The 17,082-nt window shown below is 45.2% G+C and overlaps 2 protein-coding genes across 4 annotated transcripts in view; one reads left to right on the top strand and one right to left on the bottom strand.

Annotated features, from left to right (window-relative positions):
* The window catches only part of REEP1 (receptor accessory protein 1), a 70,925-nt gene extending 56,686 nt beyond the window's left edge, over positions 1-14,239 (top strand). For all 3 annotated transcript variants that reach the window (XM_054202671.1, XM_054202672.1, XM_054202670.1), the window contains 3 exons: positions 513-596; positions 7,986-8,125; positions 10,383-14,239. In XM_054202671.1, the coding sequence (XP_054058646.1) occupies positions 513-596; positions 7,986-8,125; positions 10,383-10,454 (296 nt within the window). In that variant the 3' untranslated portion in view covers positions 10,455-14,239. The remainder of the gene's footprint in view (positions 1-512; positions 597-7,985; positions 8,126-10,382) is intronic.
* An 839-nt stretch (positions 14,240-15,078) lies between these two features.
* On the bottom strand, positions 15,079-16,959 carry MRPL35 (mitochondrial ribosomal protein L35). Its single transcript, XM_054202673.1, has 4 exons — positions 16,705-16,959; positions 16,398-16,575; positions 15,671-15,815; positions 15,079-15,433 (listed from the first exon to the last, which is right to left on the bottom strand). Exons 1-4 carry the CDS (start codon positions 16,733-16,735, stop codon positions 15,245-15,247), a joined length of 543 nt encoding a protein of 180 aa, XP_054058648.1. The 5' UTR covers positions 16,736-16,959; the 3' UTR covers positions 15,079-15,244.
* Between the last annotated feature and the right edge of the window lie 123 nt (positions 16,960-17,082).

Raw genomic sequence — 17,082 nt, 5'->3', positions numbered from 1 at the left:
CAGTCCCAGCCCTGTTTTGCTGTGTTCCCTAAGGACTGGCAAGTGTTTCTCTTTTGGTGGAGAGGACATTTGTGTTTGGGCTGAGCAGGGTAAATAACAGAACCCAGTCGCAGGCCCTGGTACGACGAAACAGGGTTGAACAGACTGTCCCTGCTTTAGTCTGTGTTAGAGCTGTTTTTGAAAAATGTCCCCCTGTCCCCAGCGTGTCTTCTGTTTACAAACTTAATAGTGTAGTGAACGGTTTAGCTGCTGGTGGTCTTTTCAATGCTGCGCCAGTCAGCTTGGTTGCTAAGAGCTGAGCTGTATGATTTCTGCGTTTTGTCCCAGTGGCAGATGAAAGGAGGGGGCGGCCTCTGATTTGGGCATGTCAGAGGATGGGGCTGCCAAGCAGCTTGTCTAGGGAGAAAGAAGAAATCCAGACTGGCAGCGTCTCATGTTGGTGGAAGCAAAATACTTTCATAACGCCTTTATTCCTCATCTCATGTGCTTTTTGTTTATTTTGCACACTGCAGTCAACCCGGAGACGGCAGCAGAGGGACTGAAGGATCACAGTGCTGCCACCGTGCTGCTGGCTGTGTCGCATCCAGAGTACCAGGGTGTGTGTTCCCTCTGCCTTGCACCTGGTGTGCCATGCAGCCCTGTGCAGCATTAGTGCTTGGAGGCTGGGGATCCCAGCCTGACACATTCTCCTTGCACACTGCGTAGGTGGCAAACCAACCCTCGTATTTGGTTTGTCACCCTCCCCGTTGTCCTTTTCTGGTTCTCTGCACTAGCACGTTTGGGGTGAGCGTGCCACTGCAGGACAATGAAGCCTGTTTAAGGCAGTATCTGTTTAAGCAATCATGAAACACTTGTATTCACAGTCTAATTTATTAGCACCCTTCTAATTTTAGCCTAAACCAATTTTAAGGATTTGACTTCAAAGTGTTATTTATAAAAAGAATCACTGACTCCTTAAGTGCTTAATAGTCATGAGTTAATCTTAGGAAAGTCATTCAATGATGCTAAAGCTGTAATCAGTCCAATATGTTTACAAATTGGGCCCAAAGTCATGTTGATCTGGTTTAAATTGTGAGCCCTATCTTTCAGATTGGCTTGTTTTACTATCCCCCCCCCTCCTCCCCCGACATAATCCAGTCCCTTGGACCATGTCAATAGGGATATGCTGTGGCTCTATCTCATAGAGGGTTCATTCTGTCTCCGCAGGCTGCCCTTTCTCTGTCTCCAAGGCAATAGATGCATTAATGCACTCTCAGACAACAGTCTGCTGTTTAAAATGCTCCTTTGTAAGTGCAGCTTTGGGAGCTGACTACGTAATGTGAACACGTTTTCTCAGTGTCACAAAAAGCAGGGGGAAGAAAGATGCTGTTTGGTTAGATAGGACTAAGTTGTCCTAAACTATTGGGACTCATCTTTCCTTGGCACAAACTTCTGTGTAGCCAGTTTCAGTCGTTAGCAGTATGCATTTCCAAAGCGTTTATAAAATGGGCGGGTAGTCAAGCCTTACCTCAAACAGGAGTATTAAAGGCTGGTTTAGAGCCATGATACAGCCTTTTTGGCAGGAGCAGTTGCCTTAATGCTCTTGTGGGTAAAACTCTATTGTTTCTTTCACTGGCTGTTTCATAGAAACCTCTCAAGCTCTTGGGCGAGCATAGCCTGGTGGGAGCAAAAATCTTCCCATCCTGCTCCCTAGATCATATCCCAAGAGAAGCACTGCACAAGGTAAAAATTGTTTGGGCCAAAACATGGTGGTTTTGTGAGGATATGGCTCACAAGTGCCATGGGAGTGTGCATTTATGCAGAGACTGAAGGCCAGGCTGAGTGCAGCATGAGCTCCCCCTGTACGGGACCTGATCCATCACTGTCAGCAGTGATGGGCTCCTCTGCCACTGAAGCTGTTTGCTTCACAGCAGAGCTCTTTCCTGCCCAGTTGCCTCACTCCAGCCGGCCTCCTGGTCTGCACATGATGAGGCATTGACACAATTCAGGACATTCATCCTCCTTTGCTCTGGGCAGCTTCACTAAATACAAGTGTGTTCCACTATATACACTCTAGCCTGTCTTCTTGACAGCTTCTGTGTCAGCTCACTTTGCTCTTGTTCCGTGGCAGGCCTTTGCTGTCAAAAATCCTTCCAGGTCTTTACACAAGTTTCTGATTTATCTCTTCTGTGTTCACGGCCTGTGGAAAGTCAGGCTGCACCATCAAAGAACAAGGGTACATTTACGTAAGATCTCGTTTTCCCCTTCAGGAATGACAGAGTGAAAATCTCCAGGAATGTCTGTCTGTCTTTTGGCAGTGCATTGTAAATGCTTAAACGCTGGTCAGTATTAAACCAGCTTGCTTGGAACTGGCATTTAAGAAGTAACAAATATTATGTTCAGTGGTATTCTCTCAACTAACGTCTCTTAGGTGCTGTTGCAAAGACCTGTGGCATGGTTGAGAGGGAGGAACAATTTTAATCCTTGCAGAGAATAAATACATCTATAGCTGATATTGAAGAATCAGCTGTATATCAGGAGAACTGTTGTGGCTGCATGTATTTGAGGGGGTATTTAATACTAAAATGCTGGTCAGGAGCCTTAGGCAGTGTAAGAAATGTGCAAGGACATTAGTGATGAATGGGGATGTTTTTGGAGTGTGCACTATAGAGTTGTGCTCCGTAGTGTTGACCGATACAGTAATGTATGCCTTAAAAACTACAGCTCGGCAGTGACTGTTCAGTCAGTCAACCATCCACAAGGTGTTGCAGCATAAGGGCAGCCCCTGGAGTTTTTCCAATAAAATAATGTTGGATGGCTTCCTACATGTGATTGTCACCCTGAAGACAAGGTGGCAGATCACACACAACCAGCAGTACAGCACAGCAAGGACCTCAATGGGATATTCACTTAATTGCATTTTAAACAAATGACTTTATTGGTATATTAGATGTATCCAACCCCTTCTTTGTGGTATGCTACAAATTGCACATGAGATTATTACTGTGGAAAGTACTCTTAAAAAAACTAATTGACTTTGCGTCAAGGGGCTGTTCATACATCTCTGAGCTAATTCATTTAAATGGTGTAGGTGGTTTCATTCTTGTCCTTAGCCAGTTTTGCTTCCAGCTCTTGTGCTGGGGAGGTTTTTTTTAACCTTTCTCTCATTGAACTTAAAGAACAAAGGACAACTTTCTGTTGCTCTAGGCATTTTGTTCCTTAAAACTTCCCTTCACTAAATGTTGAATCAAATTTTTACAGGGATTATTTACATCACTTTGCAACAGTACGTCTGATTGGCAATTTGTGATTTTCTCCGAGTATTTAAAAATACTTCCATACTTATTTTGGTTATTTCAGGGAAGGAAAAATTTTCATAGAAAATCAATAGGTCCTTTAAGTACATTTGCATTTTACCAATAGAAAGTTAAAACATTCTTGTTTAGTAAACTCCAGTTGAACTACAGATAATATGAAAGCAAAGGTGAAGATTTTTGTGCTCTGAAACAATGTTCCTTTCCCCGCTACACCCAAATGTTTTCCCCTAACAGTTTATTCTTTCCTTTTCTCTATGTAAATATTATGGGACTCTGATGTAAGTGTTACCGATTGCATGAGTTTTCTTCTGAGGTGTTTGTAATAGACTAGCACTTAACAACTTAATCATTTGTGGGATGTGTTTTCATTAACGGATCACTTTGTTGATGTGATTAGACTTGTTTGCTTTGGTTGCACTTGACTTCAGCTTTGGAAAGGATGTCTGCCTCTGTTTTGTGGCTCCTGGGCGGTGTGCGCTGGTGGAGTTGGCTGCTCCTAACTTCTTAATTTGGCAATGAAAACTTTTGGGGAGGTACATGACTTGGGTTGATGTCTTTTGGAAATGATGGCAAATTTATCTTTGTTGCAGGGAAAAGAAGCTGATCGCCGTCATAAAATAAATATCTGTTCTCTTGCTCTTATTAAGTGGTGTGCAAACCTCTTTATATGAATTATTCCCTGGAAAGGCTTAGCTTTGGAGTGACTTTATCTCCCATTACAATAATACAATACCTTGCTCCTGGCTCGTGTAGTCTGTGACTGTGGTTTTCCCCATTGCTCCCGAGGAATTATAGTGATGTGAGGAAGAAGTATTGTGTCCAGCAAAATAATGGGGGGGTTCCAGCTTCTCTCAAAGGTATTGGGGTGCCTGATTCCCACTGTAACTGTATTTAAGTGTCCAAATTCTTCAGAGGATTTAGATCAAAGTAATTTTCTCATCTCTAATTAGAGTGGGCCAGGTCCTAACCTCTGTTGTACTCATGGAAATCCATAAAGAGTTACTCCAGATTTACACAGCAGTGTAGATCAGAGCCTGAGTCAAAGCAATTGCTGAAAAAACCAGCATGCTACTCGGTCTCATTTGTTGCTGTAGAAAGAGTTTCGCAAGTGAGATTTTTTTGGCCCTTGTAGAATCACAGAGATTAAAGGTAACAACAGTCTGGCCCTTCATTCCCTTGTCCATGCTGGGTTGTTCCCTGTGGTGCATTTAATAACTTAGATCCCAACTCTGCAGAGCCCTCAGTTGTCTACTTTAACTTGGAGTATGCCTACCTTCAGTGCTTCTTACACAATCTGTTAGTTATATTGGTTCCCTTTGAAGGAATTAAGATAGGATGATAGGAACTGGAATTATGGGGTCCCTTTAGACTGTTTACAATCAGGTTGTGTCTTGCCTTAGTGAAGAGAGGACCGTAATCTGGTCTGGGTACTGAAAAGACATTTGCAAGAGGCAGCCAGCAGCTTTAGCCCTGGCACATCAGCCGACTTCCTGTTTCTGCAGCAATTCTGCCCCTCCACACAAAGGTGTGGAGCCATAAGTGTAACAGTTGGAGACACCCAAAACGCAGCCCGCTCTGAGATGGGGAGTGAGAGTCTCCCGAAGACAAGAGACCCAGGAGAGACGCCTGGCATATGGTCTGTGCTTTTACACAGCCACCTCCTGCCTGTGACACAGTCCCTGGGGCTGTCAGCTGTTTCTCGGGAGCAGCACTGTACTGCTGGCTCTGCCACTTCGGGGACATCTGATAGTGGCCTGAGGCTCCACAGCCTCAGATCCTAATGACAGCTCTTAGAAACACACAGGAGATCACCCGAGGCCAAATGCTGTCCTTTAGAAGCTTGTGCCAACCCTGACAACATTTTGCTCCACAGTCTTAACCTTCTCAGAAACAAACCTTAGTATTCCAGAACCCATCCATTCACTTTAAGCCTCCATCTCCTTTCTTGCTAATTCATCATGTGTGTGCTTATTATTCTAGCTAATCCCCTGCATTACATTTTCTCCTGCAGAGGACTCTCTTGGTGTAGGAAAATTAGGTTTTTATCCTGTCATCGCTCTATTCACAAAAAATCATCTTCAGACTTGGCACTCATACAGCAGCAGCCCTTCAGAGATGAGTTGCCTCCAGTCCCACAACAGCTTCCACAACCATGGGACAAAGCCTAGCACCCTAGATCAATACAAAGTTGGGATTGCCTACAATATAGATGTCCTTCTTGAGGCAAGGTGAGCAGGGAATCCCTTCTCACTCTGGCTTTTTAAAAAAGGGCCTTGTGTATTCAAGATCTGCTCTTGTCAATGGTCAGAAACGCAGTGGAAAGGCCTGGGATAGACCCACTTCTTCCCTTTTCCATTTCAGGGAGGCTGAAGCAAAACTGGTTCCCATTTGGCTGGTTTTCAGTGCCTTGTTCACAATGAGATGAACCAGGGGAGAAGAAGACCTCAGCCAAACTTCCGGTAGACTTTACAGACCTCTCTGGTGCAGAGGTGAAAGCAGTATGTGCCAAGGTCTCCTCTTGATCTTCACGGAAGCAGCTCCAGGACATGGATGTGATGCTCAGGCTGATGGGGAGAGCAGACGAGCCTGATGGAGGCCGTGCCTGTTCTATGCCTGTCATGGAGCCAGGCAACATGCAGGGCAGAGCTGCCTGGATGTCTTTTTCACCCAGCACCCAATTCAAGAGAGAGAATAATAATGGAGAAAGCAACGTACGCTGGAAAAACATGGGATTCACGGTAGCATTATCAGGGCTGACAGTTCCTTCTGTCTCCTTTTGCAGCGGCATGTCTGGCTGTAAGAGAAAGGGAGCAGGACAGATTTGCCTGATCATATATGCTCTCAGTTTCAGCAGCCAGTGTCTCCGCACTCTGGTCACTGAATGCTCTAGTTCTGGTTCTCCAACATCCCTCCGTCCTGTCACCTTTGAAGTCCTCCTCTTTCTGGGGAAAGCTGTTGTCTCCTTGCAGCAGCACATGGCTGGGTGTGTGGTGTTGGGCCACTGTGCAAAGCTCAGTGAGGCAGCTTAAAGAAGTCCTGACCCACTTTGACTATCTGGAAATAAACTGCCTAAAGTCTACCCTGCAGTCCACATCAGCGGGACCTCTGGGGAAGAGGGCAGGTGGGAACAGTGAGATGAATTGGTGTTGGGGCAGTACTTGGCCTCCAGACTGCAAATTTGGATATGCTTGGTTCAGGCTTTGCTGAACAAACAGCACTTAAAACAAACTTGACTCCATGTTTTGTTGGATTAGAGAGTTGGCAAGGACCAGCTCCTGCATCCAAGATGACCTAAGCTAAGCTCCTCATGGATAGCTCACTTCCCAAGTGGAAGAAAAAAATAGTAATTAAAATAAAACGTTCCTGTACCGATTTGGCATGTGGTCTAGAGAACATTTAATTCTCTGCACAGTGTAGTCTTAACACTACAGTCGTGTATAGAAAAAAAAACCAATTCAGCATTATCCCAGGACTCTCTTCAATGCAACTATCAGCATTTTCAGTACAACTGGGAAAAAAGTCAGCTTCCAGCTCTTCCTGGAAACCTGCGATGGCGTCTTCCAGCCTGCCTATGCCAATGGTGATAAAGGGGTAGAAACACAGGGTCAGTGGCCAGAGGTGGTGTGCACCGCTCTCTTGAGCAGCAGCCGCATCCTGTGGGCTGAATGCGGGGACTGAAAGTGTCTAGCTGCTGACTTGAATTTGGCACAGGAGGGAGCTCCAGTGACCTGCATGTGATTTGTGGTGTTGCTGTGGTCAAATTGCTTCCCCATTGTCTCTCTGTTACCCAACTATAAGAGCTGTTGGAGAATTCAGTTCTTCTGTGCTTTACAGATCTAAATAGATTAGTAAGCACTAGACTTTTAAGAATCCTCTTTTAGTCTTTGGGTTTTAGTCTTTGGTCCAGCAGAGACTTACAGTCAGGCTGAGACAAGAAGCACAGAGCATTATTTCTATGTATGTTTATACAAGAGTCTAAGTATAGAGTCAATAAGTGTGGTCAACGCCATCTCAACAGCAAACACTTCCACTCCTGACATGTTTCAGAATGAAAAAAAGCCTATCAGTCACACAAAGAAAGCTCCAGCCCTGCTGATAAGAAACTAACTGTGGAGATGCAGAAAGCTTGGTCATGCTGGATGTCCTCTTCTGTACTTCTTGCTTTGAACTGTCCATTAAAAATACCATCTTGCTCCCCTGTCTGGATTTAAGACAGCAAATGGACTGGGTTGTGCAACATGACCAGTCCCACAAAGATCTTGCCATAAGTTACAAGAATAAGAACCACCGAGCAGGCATTAGTGGTCTGTTGTCGTAGGGCTTCTGGAAGCAGTAGATTCGGGAACTATGGGTGGAATCAGCAATTCAAGAAATCAGCTATTTTCTTTATCCCTGAACCAAACAAAAAAATCTCTTTCTAGAGTCAACCTCCAGAACATCAGAAGCTGTGAATTTAGTCTCAATTCGATGTAAAATAATACAAATAGACCTTATAATGGCTTCATAAACAAGGGCCTTTTGATTTCTAACCCCACAGCTGCTATTACTAGAGTGTGATGTGTGAACCTTCTGTCTATTAATCCCTGGAAGATGCATGGCTTTGCAGTGAGGGGGTGTGTGAATCAAACTGTCGCTGATTTCCTCATCCTTTGTCTTCACGTTTAGACTGTAAATGGCCATGTTAAATAGGTGCGGACAATAAGTATGAAAAGCCACCTGAGACAAACTGTGGAACAAAAGGCTCTGTGTTCTCAGATGATGAAGAGAACGATTCATTGGATTGTACATCCATGAACAAAAGGCCCAAAAAGAAGGATCAACCCCTTGAGGTACTTCAATATTGTCAAGGCTCCTCCTGTGACATTCCTTGAATGCACGTTTCTCTCTGGTCTAAAAACACTGAGTCCAAACAATACATTTCTGGTCTTTCAGGGGTGGGTCTTGCCATGGGTTCACTCACTTTTCTGCATGTGTGGATTTCCTGAAAGAAGTCTGAATTAGTGCCAGTGGAGGTAATAGTTATATGAAGCTTCAGAGTCGGATCTGAATTGCAAAATTTGGATCTTGCTCTAAACCATGTGCTAATGTGGAGATATTTGGGTGAGAGGATTTGGATATCAATTGATAGTTGATTTTTCGTGTCTGTAGAGTAAAATATATTCTTCCCCTCAAGGCTGGATAGTTAACGGTGAGAACAGCCAGCACCCACAGGCAGAACGCTCGCAGTTCAGAACCCAGTCCCTGTCGCTTGAGTTCACACCTAGCCAAACCCCGCTGAAACCAGCAGGAGTTCTTCCTTCATGACTTTGACAGGTTTTTGAATCAGGCACTGTATTAACAAATATGCTTTAAGTTGCTTCATGGAAACAAAAGAGCTAAAGGAGATGCAGATCTCATTCTGTGGTTTGACAAAAGCAATTTTAGCAACATTTTGATGCGGAGGAAATAAAACCTCCATGGGAGATGCTGTAGACAGGCTCCTTCCAGATCTGGGCGGGGAGGATGGAGCCACAGCCAGCTGGTCTCAGATCCGAGCTGGGAGATCTCCACCATGGGGAAGCTGGGTTTGTTCCCCCATCGCCTTGGCTCAGAGTGAGGGAACTGGAGCAGTGTGGTTTGGTAAGCAGTTGTGTGACCTTGTGGTGGCTCATCCTACCTCTGGGGGGAATCTCACCAAAAGCTGGGCTGCTCTGGTCTTACTGTGGAAAGGTACAGCCTCTGTAGCTACTCTCAGAGCCGCCAAGTGGCCTCCTGGAGGAGGCAGAGCTATTCATTCCTGATTTAAGAGTCTTTACTGTGCAGTTAATGGCTGCTTTGCTTTAAAAGCTGGCTGGCTCCCAAGGAGCAGCCTTCTCCCAAGCTGCAGCAGATACTGCTGTAGTTGTCAGCCTGTGTCCCTAATCTCCTCCTTTACAGATAGTGACTCAGAGACAGCAGCTATGGAGTCTGGGGTGGTGTGGGATCCCTGCTTGCCATACACAGCAGCTTTCTTCCTCAGCTTTTCTACTCCAGATGTGCCTTTCTGGACACAGCTGTCCCATCCAGCTGTGTTGTGCTTTTAGGGACTCACTGTGGGGACTTGGGGTAAAATTTCAGGCTTGGAAGATGGGGTGGGGTGTTGGATTAATCCCATCTCTGAGAAAAACTACCTTGGTTTATGGGCAAGCTGGAAGAGATGGAGATTTTAGATGGAGTCTAAACAAAACCTCACTGCACTGCAGTTCCTTATCTATATGAACGTTTATACCTTGCTGCATCACAAGAATGTGGAAATACAAGATGATCTTGGGTTGGAAAGTCCTATAAAATAGAAATGACAAAGTCCTCATTTATGAATGGTAAGACCCTGTCATAGTCTTACAGGTAAATAGGTTGATTCTGTTAAAGAAAATAAAGCTTTGGATATTTAGGTAAATGGGTAGAAGAGCTTCCCAGGCCTTGCAGTGCTACTTGCACAGCATACATGATGCTATGACAGGCCTCTGCACTGAGAATCTGTGCTCCTCCACAACATCTGGTAACCATTTATTTTTCTGAAGTTCGCAAGACACAATGCCGTGCCAAAGCTCTTCTGAGAGAAGTACGCACTGCAGATTGGGGTGGGTTTTTTGTTTGTTTGCTAGTCTAACTAATTTCTGTCTCAGCTGGGGAACGGGGTTAATGACAGTAAACCAGTTTCATGGAGCTGGTTTGGCTCCTCCTGGGCGTTCAGGGCTCCTTTTTAAAGCTCTCTGCATCAGCTGACTGCAAGGCAGAATGGCAATAGTTGGCTTCTAAAATAATTTCAATAGATTGTGTCTGGCCTGTCTCCCAAGTGAAGGGTTGATCTTTTAAAAGAGCTTTAACCAAGCGCCAGGTGGGAAGGTGTTGGTGTAACCTGGGTAAAGGACCACAACAGGTTTCTTAAAGGAGTTAGTCTTCAGCTGGTCATTCATTAACGATCTTCAGGGCTAAGATCTTCCTCTCCATTACTTTGTGCCTGGAACAGGATCATTGCCACAGAGGTGCCAGAAAGATGGGTGAGTTTTAAGGAAAGAAAAAACCTTTCCTGTTATGCCACTGAAGTTTTCTCATGCTTTTCTGCAGGCACCGCCTAGGACCCTTAGACCTCGCTTCAGGAAGAAAAGTACCTCGTCCTCTGCCACTGAAACAATGTGAGTGCAATGAGCCAATAGCACCAAGATCCACAGAATGTCTCTCTTCTGCCTTAAAGAGCTACTCGTTGATAATGTAGGAAACAGCAGTGGGATGGATGTGCTTTGATGTACAGCGTTGTAGACACGGCCTTTCTCTCTCCTCTCTCTGTATCCTTCTGTTACACGCTTCTCGCGTTTGTCCGTGATGTGGGTAGGACAGTCCAGCAGACACCTGCAGGTTAAGAGTCCTTGTTTCGTTTGCAGAGTGTGCACCCACTCTCGCTAATCCTGTGAGGTTGTACATTTACAATTCTCATTTGTGTCTGCATAGCTCTAGCTCTGTGAATGCACAACGGAAACAAAAATAATCAGTTACTCATGATGATACATTGACAGTGGTTTTATTTATGGCTTTATCATTAATGAAGTGGATTTGCAGAAGCCATGGATTTCTCTTTCCTCCCTTCCTCCTCAAGACTGTGAATGATATAACAAATGCCAATGTACTTTGACTGTACAAAATGTCTAAGATTCATTAGTGAAAGCTGAGCTGCAACTCTGTTTCTCTTTCTGCAAGTACATCACATGTATTCTGAGAAAACCATTGTGCTAAAAACCATAGAGACAGAACCACTTACAGAGGACGAGGAAGAGATGTGCAAGAGAAAATAAATGGTTTCAATGATGTAATGAAGGAGGAGTCTTAATTTTGATCAGCCTGAGCCAGGAGAGTATTGTGTGGAAAATGATGGCGGCTAGAAGAGCTAGATCGCATCGCTTGTGGCAAATGTTCTACTGCCAGTTTTAAAATGTGAGCAAGCCAGGCTTGTCCCAGCTGCAGCAACAGAAGTTAGAATCGCTTTAGTGATGCACTTCCAGGGGAAAACGCAGCTTTCTCCCCTGCCTGCAGCAGCGTCAGTCCCAGCGCTCTGCTCTCCTGGAGAGGTGCTGCTGTTCTACTTGCACGAGCAGGGCAGGGCGCTGGGTCTGAGCTGCTTTTTGAAGCCTGGAGTTTCGCCTGTAGCATGGAGTTTGGTTAGAACCACAAGAACCAGATGGAGTGGTGTGTTTGTATCCATATATAAATGAGAAATATAAAAGAAGAGGAAGACATGGTAGGGTTTGTGTATTTGTGCTTCGAGTTGGTGTCTCTTGTAAGTGTTGAGCATGTGAGATTCACACATAAGTTAACTACGTGTCCCTTTGTGTTTGCTCTTGGACCTGTCACATAGACTAGAAAAACATTTAGCATTACGTAGAACGTGCCGCCACTAATGGATCAGTACACGGGCTTGATGATGAACAGTATTGTTAATCTAGTTCAGGTGCAGCAGCCCCGGATGCCAACAGCCGGCTGGAGCGTATCAGGCTCAGAGATAAATCTGAAGTGGCCTTTGAAACCTTTTCTCTGCCGGGTATGCACCGATACCCCAGCTGTCCCTGTCTGATGGATCCCTGAGGTTTCCCCCAGAGCTTCCTACGTATGTGGGGAAGAGAGAAATAAATTATGCGCACGCACAAATGTTTATCTGACCTGGCTAGGAAGCAGGTATTTCCTGTGTCTGCCACAATATTTGGCTTCATCACCTGAGAATTTTATTTCCTTTACATGTGCTAATATTCAATCATATTTTGCAATGGGTAAGAAGGAAAAAAATCTTCAGAAAGTAAATTGAAAAAAAACCCCAACAAACCTGTCTAAATAGCAGTTACAGAAGAGTCAGTCCTTGGAAAATACTCAGCAAAAGCTTTGAGGAGCTAAGCTTGTGTGTTTTATTTTTAAGCAGCTTTAGAGTTGATTTGATTTCTTTTGGCAAACATTAAAAAGAAATAGAAAAACTGCCTGCAGTGTTAGCAGAAAATAAAATCCTGTTGCAAGCAAGCTACGTTTCCCTGCTATGCAATGGGCTGCCATAAGATAAAAAAGCTGACAAGTTTGCACTCAATTATGCCAAAAACCCCAACAACATAGAGCTACGTAACAGCTGACATTCTATTCTCTGACACGCTGTATTAACATTGATTCTCACTAAAATTATTAAATGTGCGTCTAATCTGCTGTTTTACTGTAAACTTGACTGTTTAGCATTTCTGAAGTGCTGAGGTGAAATTGTTGACAAGGGAGTTGCCTTATATCTCTCAAAACATTCACTGTATAAATGAGAAAAATAAACCTTTTCATATCTCTGGCAAAAATGTATTAATTTATCAACCGAGCTGTATATTTGTGTATAGATAGACGAGAAATGTGAATGCCTCACCACGTACACTTGGTGCCGTAGTGTTCTGTATGCAGAAGAGAACGGTCATTTGCTTTTGATTCCTCATCTTCCACACACGGGTTGTTTACAGGTGTTGCCCCAAGTCTGCCATGTCACTCTCTGGCTACTCAAACGAACACTAGACACGTCAAGGCTTTTGTTCCAGTTTTTCTCTCGAGCCTCGGCTAAGGAACAAGCCCGACCAAGCGACTTTGTTGCCTTCCTGCGCTGATGCCGACCCCTCCTGGCAAAGGAGCGTTTGCAGGGCTTGAGCAAAGGGAGGTGGCCTGGATGGACGGAGGCTTCTTGTGTTGACGGGGAGCGGTTCTCCGGTGTAAGCCCTCTCACCGCTTGCACGTCGCTCCTCCTCAACGCAAGGCATCTTTCAGCTAGTGGTTTAAAATAGCAGATGTGGCTTAAGTAAGAAAAGCCCGGTTTTGGGGCCTTTCAGGCAGCTGGCCTCTATGGTCAGTTGTCTAGGGCTAGCAGGCACCTCCCGACTTCTCAGAGACGGCCTGGAGAGCGTAAGCCTGAAAGAGCAGGCCAGCCCTAGGAAATACAGCCTTTAGCCAGCACGTGCAGTTTTGAGCATTATTTTTGCAATATTGAGGCTGAGGGAAACTGCATCCGAAGATGGTCCATGGAAAATGGGCCTGTGAATTACTTCACAAATTTACCATAAATTCACTGCAATTATGAGGGGAATGAGCTCAGAGCAGCTCAGTGCAGTCCTCCACGCCTCCTCTCCTGTCGTAGGGGCCAGTGTCAGCGCAGTTACAGCAGTTGCCAACTGCTGAATCAGGATCACATCAAATATAGACAAGACGGAATTCATGTGTATCACCATCCCCTTGGAATTAATCCCACGCTAATTTAAATTGTGCAAGTGCAAACCCAGCACAGAAGGAAAAGAGAATGTGGTTATTTATCCCTAACGAGAGGGAGAACGCCGCTTGGAGAGATGCAATGTTCCCTAGCCTCACGTAAACAACCCGCTGCCTCTGACTGCTCCCTGAAGTGTTCTCACGTCGTGATGAAACCCTCGTACTTGTGACCGAATGCTCCTTAATCACGGTCTCCTTTTTGCTGTTTGTTTCATTTTGCATCTAGCACCGTATTTGAAATAGCAGAGAACACTACGTTGGGATTTGCGTTTAGACGAACTATTTGAGGATCATAATTGTGCACTTCATGTGATTTCTTTCCTGTGGTTGGTAGAAAAGATCCGTGATGAAATGGTACACTTAAGGCCTCGCAAGGGTGGCCATTACAACAGTATTCCAAAGGTTGATGTTTTGCTGGTTTTGTTATACTGCTTGATATACATCTTGAATAAAGTCTTAAACTTTTCTTTAAAAAAAAAAGAAAACAAAAAAAGAAAACATCATGTATCTGGCAGGCCAGAATAATTACTTTGATCGCTGTATTATTTTTATCTCAATTCTGGCTGACTGTATATAGATGTATTCACTAAGTGCTGCATGTCCTTCGGAACTTCTTTCTGTATTATGAACTGGAAAAAAAAAAATACAGCTACTAAACACTCTGAGTAACCGGTGAATTCATTGTACAGCAAACCATCTCCTGCTCTACAGGTGGCTCTGGAGCTCATAACTCTCTGCTTAATAATGGGTTAATTATTAGTGAATGTTACGAAGCTACTGCTGGCAGCAATTCCCCTTCGTACACTTGCTGGAGTATCAGCTCTGTGGAGAACACCTCTGATCTACCCCTTAGCAAAACCCGAGACTGCTTGCACTGTGCACTCCAAAAGGACCCTGTAATAAATCCTTGCGTGTGTTCCACATGTATGTGTGAGTGGAAATATGCAGCGTGAGGTATAACTAGGCTTAAAGAAAGAATAAACAAGAAAATACCCAGAACTGACTGCTTGAGGATGCAGTGTAGGACCAAAGAATATACTCTACTACTCAGTAACCAACACAGGATACAAAATGGGAGTCTTGTAATGGAACTTGGTGGCTAACTCAATTTTAAATTAGTTATAAAGCTGCATGTAGCCATGAAACACCATGGGGTTTTTGTGCTTTCTAGCATGGAGACAAGGCAAGTTTATGTGGTACCGTGGCAGGCAACAATACTGAAACAGGCCCTGCTCTCCCTTCTCCCCTTGCCAAAGGAAGACTCCATTCAATGAGCTACCAATAAGTATGGATACAGCAAAATATATCCTGGGGTTACTTAAACATGTTTCTTTTAACAATTTTAAGATTAAATATGTGGAATTATTCGCTTTTAGTGATGTTTAAACTGTATTCATCCATGTACATACGTTATACACAATCATGGGAAAACAACAGACATCAGAACATGTAGGTGACCAGCTTGTCCTCTGTTAAGTAAAATACATACTGCAGCTCAAAATAATCTTGAATATTCCTTTATTTGTAGCATTGATACCCATAATTCTGATCAGATGGTATGCATATGTTTATTTAGAAAAGTAACAGGTATTACAGATTTATGTCCTAAAATTAAAACCGTACCACCACCTCTTTTCTGAAGAGATGCCAAAATGAAACTGAGATTTCTACACGCGAAGATTCGTGCGATCGTGATACTTCTGGTAGGGATCATCAACATACCAATTTCTTCTCTTCCAGAAAGAAGTGGTCATTTTGTCAAGGAGTTTACATTGCGTTCTAGTGCACAACACCAGCTCCCTCAAACGCTTCCTCTGGGCAGCTGACTTCTTCCACAGCTTCTTCTTATAACCAGCCTGTCAGAAGAAAAGACACAAAAGACTTTTAAGCGGGTTGCTGCAAATACACATATGTAGCAATACTGATAAGCAAACCAGGGAGAATCCCCCACTTTCAGGAAGATTGGAGTCTCTCTACAGAGCTTTTTTTTTTTTTTCCTTTAACTTCCACACTAGCTGCTGCCCTCTAACGGAAGGAAAACACTTAGCCCACTGACTGTACAGAACAAGCTTTCATTACCAAAAAGGTCTTACCTTTCTCCTAACCCAAAGGCCATTGTGCAGCCTGAGAAACCTATCAATTACAGCTTTCACCGTTTTCCTCTTTCCATTCCGTAAGCTATAGTAAGTGAGTGTTCTCGCTGGTTGCTGAAGTAGGCTTGGAAGCAGAGATGTGACACTAAAAAAAAACAACAACAACAAAACATCCCCAAAACAAGGGAAAAAAATAGAAGAGGAATGAAACATCTTTTTCTAAAAGTAATCACTGGATTTTCCACATAATGAGAAATCAGAATTGGCTGTGAGTTGTCTGAAGAAGATTAGGAAAAACTCAAAACATTACAGCACACTATTTAATGAGTGTGCATGTATGAACACTAACTGTGCTGCTGAACTCTCACTGACATTTATCTGGGAGTTATTGTTCCATACAGAACAGCTTTTTCATCTACTAAAAGCGGTTAAACGCTAAGAACAAACGCTCATCTGTCACTGGCATTCAGAAATTACTTTTAGAACATTAACGTAATCAAGACAGTGCTGACCATAACAAGCCTCTCTGTAATGCCTACACCTGCAAAGTATATTCTGCTTTACATCGTGCTTCAAGCATTATGCTTAAACAGAATTGGGGGACTTAGGGCTAAAACAGAGACCCGTTTGTTAGAGTAAGGAGCAGCCCAAGAAATTTCTCAGGCAGAGAGGTTCGTACAAACCTCCTTTCAAGCTTTCTTTCCGGACAGACCCGCGCACACTGTACCTGCTGAGGACCGAGGAGCTGCCTGCCCCGGGCTGGTTCCCCCAGAGCAGCCGCGATCTCCACAGCGGGGCCGGAGCCGATGCCCGCACCTCCCTAACGTGCCGGGCGGAGAGGCCGGAAAGAGCCCGCCCCGCGCCGGGGCAGCGGGCGGCCCAGCAAGCCCAGCGCCCCAGGAACCCTGCGGAGAGCCAGACCCTCAGGAGACGCCCCGCCATATACCGCCCCGCGCCGCCATTTCACAGGCGGCCCCCTCGCCCCCCGCCCAACATGGCCGCCCACCTCCCCTCAGCGGCCGCGCGCCACAGACCCGCCACGGCCCCACGAGCCGCCGCCGCCATGTCCCAGCGCCTCACGGCTACGGCGGCCGGCGAAGGTCACGCTGCGCCGGGGGCGGGGCGGCGCCGTGCCCCGCCTTGCAGAGCACTGTCGGGAGCAGCCTCAGACTACCGTGTCCTCCCTGCAAGGGACACAACAACCCAAACCCACTTCACCCCTCCCCGCTACAGGACCACCGATGACCGGGGAAAACGGCTGCCCGCCCACGGGGGGGTGCCCCGGGACTCCGCTCCCGCGCATGCGCCACGGGGGCCGCCCCGCTTCATTTGCATACGGCCCACTAGATCCCCTCTGATTGGACGCGCTGCCCGCCGCTCTCCCCCGGGGGCGGGGCCGCCCTCGCCGGAGC

The sequence above is a fragment of the Rissa tridactyla genome, chromosome 5 (assembly GCF_028500815.1).
Source record: "Rissa tridactyla isolate bRisTri1 chromosome 5, bRisTri1.patW.cur.20221130, whole genome shotgun sequence".
Classification (NCBI taxonomy): Eukaryota; Metazoa; Chordata; class Aves; order Charadriiformes; family Laridae; genus Rissa; species Rissa tridactyla.
The sequence above is the reverse complement of the archived record's forward strand: the minus strand, read 5'-3'. Positions and strand labels throughout refer to the sequence as shown.